Source organism: Echinops telfairi, unplaced genomic scaffold, assembly GCF_000313985.2.
Source record: "Echinops telfairi isolate 266 unplaced genomic scaffold, ASM31398v2 ScPeMD7_7469;HRSCAF=8507_1, whole genome shotgun sequence".
NCBI classification, from domain to species: Eukaryota; Metazoa; Chordata; class Mammalia; order Afrosoricida; family Tenrecidae; genus Echinops; species Echinops telfairi.
In genome coordinates, this window is record NW_022111373.1 from 85,755,975 (window position 1) to 85,765,951 (window position 9,977).

At 34.7% G+C, this 9,977-nt stretch overlaps 1 protein-coding gene across 1 annotated transcript in view; it reads right to left on the bottom strand.

Moving 5' to 3' along the window:
* The window catches only part of ERBIN (erbb2 interacting protein), a 161,772-nt gene that overhangs the window by 63,301 nt on the left and 88,494 nt on the right, over positions 1–9,977 (bottom strand). The window contains exons 6-7 of the mRNA XM_045285234.1: positions 9,205–9,261; positions 6,682–6,745 (exon numbers count right to left, since the gene is read on the bottom strand). Coding sequence (XP_045141169.1) covers positions 6,682–6,745; positions 9,205–9,261 — 121 coding nt within the window. The remainder of the gene's footprint in view (positions 1–6,681; positions 6,746–9,204; positions 9,262–9,977) is intronic.

The window sequence follows — 9,977 nt, forward strand, 5'->3', positions numbered from 1 at the left end:
CAATTGATGTATGTATGGATTGTGATAAGAGTTGTATGAGCCCCAATAAAATGATTTTTTAAAAAATATGTCCTTTCACATGAGCCAAGACAAAGACCTATATGAAAATATTTTGCATTTAGAGAAAAATAGAAGCACATTATCAACTCTATCACCTGCAGCTTTCAAAAGGCATAAAAATGAAAGCTCTCCCCCCAAACAATATAATTCATCATGTAAGGTATTAGAAAACTTGAGGAACAAGAGAGATGTTTGGAAACATGATTAATATAAAGTAATGCCACTGAACTGTGCATGTGGAGAATGCGGACATGGCAAAGGCTTATTCATTGTGTATTTATATTAATCATAATTAAGAAAATCTTGCACTACCAAAAAAAGACGTAAGAAATCCAGTATATGCCATTTTCAATTTAGGCATAACAAATAAAAGAAACAAAAGCCTCCCTCCCCCTCACACAGATACATACCGTACAATAACAAACCCACACATATTAATAATCTCACTGCACATAAGTGAACTCAATGCACTACTAAAGAGATAGAGAGTAGCAGAATGGATAAGAAAATAAGACCCGCCAAGAGCTCCTTACAAAAACACACCTCAAAAACAAAGACAAAAATAGTATACCATGCAAATAGCAACAGTGAAATAATAAAACAAAAACAGGTGTAGCAATGTTAATGTCTGAAAAAGTAGACTTGAAGACAATTAACATAATGTAACAAAATTAGTTATATATTAACACATCAAAGGTCTATAACTTTTCCCAATACAATATTTGTAGTAATTTCCTCTTTTAAAAAATCTAGTTTATACTTTGATTTCTGTTGGAGAGTTAATTCCCTGGAAGAAGAAAACTGTAAAGTCCTTTTCTTCTTGCTCCAGTATCCTATTGTACACTTTGACTACAGTGCACAATACAATAGAGAGGTCCCATTAACAACTCAAAAATAACCTTTGTCCCCTCCCATAAGTTTCCTGTTAATTATGAAGTAAAATTATAGAGGGGTTATCTTATCCTTATAATTTATACCCCTACGCAATGCCTTAGGGAGTTTTTTGTTTTGTTTTTGTTTTCCTCAAAATTGTCTTTCTTACTTCATTCTAGATCTAGTAAATATTTTCCAGCCTTTTCCTTAGAATCTCTCACATTTTGTGCTTCTTGTGCTGAAAAATCTGGCTTATCTTTGAAATAGGTTTCTCATTAATTTTGTATTTTGATCCTCAATCTCAGATTACTGTATATACTTGAGTATAAGATGACTTGAATATCAGCCGGGGCACCTAATTTTACCACAAAAACTGCATTAAAAATGTGCGGAAAAAACTCTGCTTACAATCAAGTATATACGGATTCAACTTTTGATGTTCATTTTGTTTGCTAACAACTTTCAGCTCTTGTGCCTCAAGATACACACACACTTTTGATGTTCATTTTGTTTGCTAACAACTTTCAGCTCTTGTGCCTCAAGATACACACACACACCAACCATATATACTCAAGTATATACGTTATCTCTTTATTAGTCACTGAGGTCAGATGAGTCACTTAGGTCAGAAGTCACTCAAAATATGACTGAGGAAGAGCTGCCTTCTCAACGTAGTCCATCATAATGATGCAGACAGAGTAAAACCTGCAGGAGTAAGTGTCCAGAACCCTCATTTTCTGATGGGGTTCAACTCAAAGTAAGAAGAAAGAACTCTACACACCAATGAATGAATAATTGAACTTCGTAGGTACATAGTATGAATCTAGGAAAGTTGGAGGTCATTTAAAATAAAATGGAAGGCATAAAGACTTATATTCCAGGGAACAGTCAGCTGAAATGGGCTGGTATTGGCCAATGTGAATCAGAAAATCATAAGGTTTACTATGCTAGAACTACACAATCAAGAGGAATGATGTTGCATTCACAGTCAAAACGGGCATTTCAAAAGCTTTCCTGAAGTACAATGCTGTCTGTAATAGGATGACTATCCACAAACAAGGAAATCCATTCACCAACCACTAATGCTAATGATGTAGAAATGGAGGAATTCTACCAATGTCTTCAGTTTTGTTTTAAATCATTTTATTGGGGGCTCATACAACTCTTATCACAATCCACACATACATCCATTGTGTCAAGCACATATGTACATTTGTTGCCATCATCATTCTCAAAACATTTGCCTTCTATTTGAGCCCTTAATATCGGCTCCTCATTTCCAACCCCTCCCTCCCCACTCCCACCTCCTCATGAACCTTTCATAGTTTGTAAATTATTATTATTTTGTCATATGTTACACTGCCCGACATCTCCCCCCACCCTCTTCTCTGCTGTCCATCCCCCAGGGAGGAGGCTATACATAGATTCTTTTAATCGGTTCCCCCTTTCCACTCCACATTCCCTCCACCTTCCAGGCATCGCCACTCTCACCACTGGTCCTGAAGGGGTCATCTGTCCTGGATTCCCTGTGTTTCCAGTTCCTATCTGTACCAATGTACATCCTCTGGTCTAGCCAGATTTGTCAGGTAGAATTGGAATCATGATAGTGAGGGGGCGGAAGCATTTAAGAACTAGAGGAAAGTTGTATGTTTCATCGTTGCTACCCTGAACCCTGACTGGCTCTTAATCGATAAATTATACAGTCAAAAGGCATTGATAATTATTGGTCTTTGGAATGTGGATGTCTGAAACAAACAAGGAAGGAACACTAGTTGGAAAACAAGGTCTCTGTGATAAAAATGAAGCTGGACATCCCATGACATAATTATCCAAGGCCAAAGACTTATCCATAGCAAAAACTTTTCCTGAACAATACAAAAGGTGAGGCTATACAAGTGGACTTCTCCTGAATTGGAGACACAAAAATCAAATTGACTACATCTGTGGGAAAAGACACAGTATCAGCAGCAAAAAACCAGGCCAGGAGCTGACTGTGGAATAGACCATCAAGTACTCATATGTAAGTTCAGCTGAAGATGAAAAAAATTAAAACACATCTATGAGAACCAAAATATGACCTTGAAGATATCCAATTTGAATTTGGCAAACTCAAGAACCGATTTGATGCATTAAACACTAATAACAGAAGACCTGATGAGCTGTGGGAGAACATTAAGACCATCATTCATGAAGAAAGCAAAAGATCAATAAGCTAGGAAGAGGAAAAAATGATCAAAATGAATGTCAGAAGAGACTTTGACATTTGTTATTGACCATAGAGTAGTTAAGGCAAATGGATGAAATGATGTCAAAAAGCTAAACAGAAAATTGCAAAGGACAGCTCAAGAAGATAAGTATTGGAAGAACAACAAAAACCATGGGGGATGGGAGACAGGGGTCATGAGGGTGGGCAGGCGGGGAGGGAGGGGCAAAAAAGAGGAGCTGATACCAATGGCTCAATAGAAAATAAATGTCTAGAAAAGAATGATGGCAACATATGTACAACTATGCTTAACACAACTGATGTATGGATTATTATCAGAGTTGTAATAGCCCTCAATAAATTGATCTTTTGATAAAAAAATTTTTTTAAAGACAAAGTATTATAATAAAATGTGCAAAGACCCAGAGTTTAAAAAACCAAAAAAGAACACTCGTTTTAAACTGAGGAAAAACTAAAAAAAAAAATTAAGTTTCAATTTAGAATACTAAAAAAGTCTATCAACAAAATATTGAATGATGCAGGAAGCATCAAAAGGTGGAAACAAACAAACAAAAAAAAGTGGTAAGACTACACAGAAAACCAAAAAGAATTGGGTGACATTCCACTGTTTCAAGAGGTTACACATGAGCAAGAGTCAATGGTACTAAAGAAGTAAGTCCAAGCTGCAATGAGCATAAGCTAAAAACAAGGTTCTAAGAATTGATGGAAGACCAACTGAAATGTTTCAACAAGCAGATTAAGTACTGGAAGTACTCACTTGTCTATGCCAAGAAGTTTGACGATAGCTACTTGGCCAACCTACTGTAAGAGATTCTTATTTGTATCTATTTCAAGGATGAACAAAGTATAAAACAATATCACTGGCATCATAAGCAAGTAAAGTTTTGCTAAAGATCACCCAACAATAGTTACAGTAGTACATTGGAAGGGAGCTGCCAGATTCAGGTCATGTTCAGAAGAGGATGTGAAAAAAGAGATATCATTGCTGATGTCATCAAGATCTTTGCAAAAGGCAATGAGTAACTGAAAGATGTTTACTTGTGTGGATCATAAGAAGCTATGGACAGTTTTGAGAAGAATGGGGATGCCAGAACACTTCATTGTGCTCCTGCAAAATTTGTAAATGGAACAAGGGGCAGCTGCACAAACAGAACACGGCTTAAAATCAGGAAAGGTGTGTGTCAGGGCTGTAACCTGTCGCTATAGTTAATCATTATGTATACTAAGCAAATAGTCAGAGAAGCTGGATTATATGAAGAATAATGTGGCATAGGGTTGGAGGAAGGATTCTTAACAACCTGTGATAGGCAGATGACACAAACTTACTTGGTAAAAGTGTGAAGGACTTAAAGTACTTGCTGATGAGGGTGAAAGTTTACAGCCTTTAGTGTGGATTACAAATCATGTAAAGAAGACCAAAAGCCTCACAATTTGAACCAATAAGTAACATGGTTCAATAAATGGAAGAAAGATTGAAGTTTTCATGGATTTTGTCCTACTCGGATCCACAATCAATGCCCAGTGAAGCAGAGGTCAAGAAATGAAAGAAATGTGATGAGGGCAATGAATGTACAAATGTACTTTACACAATCAATGTATGTATGGATTGTGATGAGTTGTATGTGCCCCTAATAAAATGACTTTAAAAAAGAAAGAAAGAAATGAAAAGACGTATTACATTGGGTTAATCTGCTTCACAAGACCTCTTTAGAATATTAAAAAGCAAGGCTGTTACTTTGAGGACTACAGTGGTATTTCAATTGCCTTATCACATGCATGTGAAAGTTGGGCAATGAATAAGGAAGACCAAATAAAAATTGGTGCATTTGAAGAACTGTGTTGGCAAAGAATATTGAAAATACCAGGGACTGCCAAAAGAACAAAGCTAATCTGTCTTGAAGAAGTATGGTCAGAGTGCTCCTTAGAGGCAAGGATGGTACGACTTCGTCTTACGTACTTTGGACATGATTGTGAGGAGAGACCAGTCCCTGGAGAAGACATAATGCTTAGTAAAGTGGAGGGGCAGAGAAAGAAGACAGCTCTTGATGAGATTGACATAGTGGCTTTAACAATGGGCTCAAACATCAGAATTGATCATAGTGAGGCTGTCACAGGAGCTGGCAGTGTTTCTTTCTCTTATACATTGGGTCCCTATGAGTTGGAACCAACTACATGGCACCTAACCACAACTGTTAAAAATTATCTATTAAGTAATCAGTTTTGACATTTTATGATAAAATATAAAACTTATGGATATTTTTGTTAAGTACCATTGACTCTGTTCCAACTCCTAATGACCCTATGCACAACAGAAAGAAACACTGCTTGGTCCTGCCCCATCTTTATAATTGTTCATACACTTGAGCCCATTGTTAAAAGCCACTGTGTCAAACCATATCCTTGAGGACCTCCTCTTTTTCTCTGCCCTTCTACTTTACCAAACATGATGTCTTTCTCCAGGGGCTGGTCTCCCCTGACAACATATCAAAAGTATGTAGGAAGGAATCTCGCTACCCTTGCCCCAAAGGAACAATCTAGCCCTACTTTTATCTAAGACAAATCCGTTGTTCTTCTTAGCTGTCCATGGTTCTTTCAATATTCTTCTCCAGCACCACAATTCAAACGCATCAATTCTTCATCTGTCTTGAAAACCATTCATAGCTTCGAAACAAAGTCAGATAGTGAAAACCCTAAGAATAACGTGTTTTAAAATCAAGACTGTATTCTTTCACCACACTTATTAAATCTGTATGATGACAAAATAACCCAAAAAGGTGAAGTATATGAAGAATGCATCATCAGGGTTAGAGAAAAAATTATAACATGAAGTACAGGGTAATGATAGTCAAACACTATAGCCTTCAGTGTGGATCAAACCATAACATAAGGGAAACAAAATTCTCACAACAGGACCAATAAGCAACATCATGAAAAAAATGAAGAAAAATACTGAAGTTGTCAAGGTCATTTTACTTAAATCCACAGTCAATGGCAGCAGCCACCAAGAAATTAAAACAATGCATGTACTGGTGAAACATGGCTGCAAAATACCTCTTTTAAAGGTGTCAAAAAAGCACAGGTGACACGCTAAGGACTAATATGTGAATAGAACCATAGTATTTTAATTACACAAGCCAGGGTATTTTACCACCTCATTGCACATGGAAAGCCGAAGCATTAATAAGGAGGACGGAATCATTGATGTCTTTGAACAATGATGCTGGTTAATAAGATGGATATGCCACAGACTGCCAGAAAAACAGATCTGTTTCTAAAAATATACAGCCAGAATGCTCCTTAGAACATAGAATGTAGAGACATTTATGAACACAGGGGAAGAGAAAAAGAGGAAGAACCTCAATGAGGTGGACTGACACAATGGCTGCAACAAAGGACTAGAGCATAGTAAATACTGTGAATATGTCACAGTTCACAAGGCAGTATTCCATAATCTTGTACACAGGGCCTCTAAGCCAAGCAATTCAATGGCACCGAGTAACAACAATGGATAGTGAGATACTTACCACTTCTGTGAATTCATTACTTCCTAAATCTAGTCTTTCCAGCTGAGTCAGTCTATTCATGGTTCTATTCAAAATAGATTAATAAAAGAATTACATATGAATACATCAATTACATAGAAACTTTCAAATTTCACATATTAAAAATTATATGAAATATTTAATTCAGTATACTTCATCTAAGTGTATGGCTTCCAAAAATTTTTCAAAATAATAATTCTATAAGCAAAATAAGTAATTTTAAATTCTAATAAAAAGGATTAAGCTATCAATTACTCCATAATTTTAAAATTCTCACATGTTCGTACTTGGCACCTAAAGATGTAAGCATTATTTTTCATATTAGCAAGTGTTTTTATTTATACAAATCAGCTAATGAATTATCTTGTTTGGCAACTACATGTCATTACTACCATTTTTCAAGAATGCTCATATTTATACAATGTCAAGATGCCTATTGCTCAAAAATAATTTCCAATATTATATGAGTAAACGTTAAGATTGTTCCAAAATTTTCAACCTTGTTCCACAGCTACCTTTTCAACACAATTAAAATAAAATATTATTTCACTGTTTATTTTTTAATAGTTAATTTTCAACCTCGTTCCACAGCTACCTTTTCAACACAATTAAAAATAAAATATTATTTCACTGTTTATTTTTTAATAGTTAATTTAAATTAAAGGTAGAATCACAACTTTTCAAATACCAATTTAACACTTTACAATGTAACTACAGAATTTTAAGAAATGTACAACCCCCCCTCCACTGGGGAGAACAAAAGAAACCAGAAGGGAAGGTAGACAGTGGTCGGTATGAGATATGAAAACAACAATCTATAAAATCTATCAATGGACCAAGGGGGGTGGAGGGGAGCTGATCCCAAGAGCTCAATAGAAAGTAAATGCCTAGAAAAGAACGATAGCAATTTATGTACTAATATGTCTAATACAATTGAAGTATGGATTGTAATACGAATGGTAAGAGCCCCCAATAAAATGATCTTTTAAATTGATTTGTACGTAAATAAACATATCTTTCTCTCTCCATCTAGATAGGAAATTATTTAAGCTAATTACTATTTAAATCAATGAGTATTCTCTCAAATTGCTAATTTAATAAAACAGTATTAGTGTTTGAGATTCTACCAAAATAAAAATTTTCCATGTAATATTTTAGGTTCTGAGAAAATAGTAATAAAGTACAGTTAGATATTTTTATATTAACTATAAACACAAATATAGTCATAATTTGGAAATTAACATCATTAAAACCCAAACAAGGTCTGTAAATTATACCATAAGGATAACACACACACACACACACATCCCTATCAACAATCCCTCAACTGAATATAAACCTTAAAGATACATGGAGCAAAGCGTAGCTGATATATGCATCCCATGTTCATTGCAGTACTGTTTATAACAGCAAGAAGGAAACAACCCAAATTCCCATTACTGGAAGAATTGGATAAATAAACTTTGGTATCAAAGTTGAAGGATTGTTGAGTCATTTGGCAGTTCTATTCCCAGTTGTTTGATAGGGAATGTATCATACCACTTTCCACAGTGGTTGTACTGTTTTACAGCCTCACTAGCAGTGTAAGAGGGTTCCAAATCTCTACATCATCTCCAGCATTTGTTACTTTATGCTTTTAAAAACGGTGTAAGAGACAGATTTGTTTGTGTGTCCTTGTGCCATAATTTTAAAACCTTGTTTGGGTTTTATTTATGTTAATTTCCAAATTATGAATATATGTCTTCATAGTTAATACATATATATAAATACTATGCATCACTACAGGATAATGACTAAACTGTGAAATAATACCTATTTTTATACAAATAATGCATGCTTTTGCCAACCATGCCACCCCTTCTAGCATAGATTTGGGCATATCGCTATATGTTTGGACACATTGTTTACATGAAGTGTGACTGGGAAAATATTATTCATGCTGATCAGGAACAAAGCTCATTTAATGAGCAAATTAAATATACAAATACATAAATGTATAATACATGTATAAACACAGACACATTAAAATGATCTAGTCAATGATATAACAGCCATAAGGAAGGTGCCACAGAAGCAGAATAAACAAAATTTGTGGGGAAATTGGAAATGCTTCCCTTTTCAAAATTGGCAAATAAGTCTTGATAATTAAATTACAAAGAAACTGAGCACTGCTTTCTGTAATACATGAATAAATGTATTGTGGATCTGTTTCTTTTGGTGCTATCTTCTTCACTTACCAATACTTAAATGTGACTCTTGTGTTACAGGAGGCATTTCCAGAGAGCTAAGAAACCACAACTGGCCTTGAGCCCAGTTATACATGAATGACAGGCATACAGGTTTCTATATTAAATACCACTAATTAAAATATTATGGCCACAATATGGTGACTCTTTTAAAGTAACTTTTACTATAATTTTGCATCTTTAAAACCTAGCATTTCTCTAAACACTTAAAAATTAAATGCTCTAAACCGAATTTTTTCAAGGAAAGCACTTTACTTACTTTGGGAGCATTTTCAACTGATTTTCTCTAAGCTCTAATATTTGGAGTTTTGTTAATCTGGAAGACAGAGAAAATAAATTAAACATCATGGCAAAGTATTTAATGAGCAAATTAAATATCACAGTATAAAGTATAAAGTGATCAGTATTTATCGCACAATTACCATGAGCAGAGTATTAAATTTTAAAAAGTGTAAAGGGCTACAAAGAAATACATAGGCTAAAAGACAGTCTCTGCTCCAGAGAATTACAGGGGAAACAAAGGCAAGCACTTCTAGATATATTCAAAAGGACAAGGAAGAAGAAACCAGTAAGGGAAACAAAGGACCACAAAAAAAGAAAAAAACTTCCTGGTTACGTTGGTGATGCACATTATCAATTAACAAGGAAATTAAGTAGTCCCAACATCTCATACAGAATCTGAGTAATACATGTAATACATGGAATACTTTAGAGACCAAAAAAAAAAATTAATTTTAATTCCATTTTAAATTTGATCCTATTAGCCATTTCTTTATTCTATCTAATCATCTTTAAAATAAATACACAAACACAGCAAAGGTACAGCCATGTGACAGGAACTTCTCTAGGTACTGGTAATGGTGGGAAGGTGATTTTTTTTTAACCTAGTGAGGAAAATGCTTAAATCAATAAATAAGATCATTTTGGATATCAATAAATACTAATAATGCATTAATCTTTTTAAAAAATCATTTTATTAGGGGCTCATACAACTCTTAATCACAATCCATACACACATCAATTGTGTAAAGC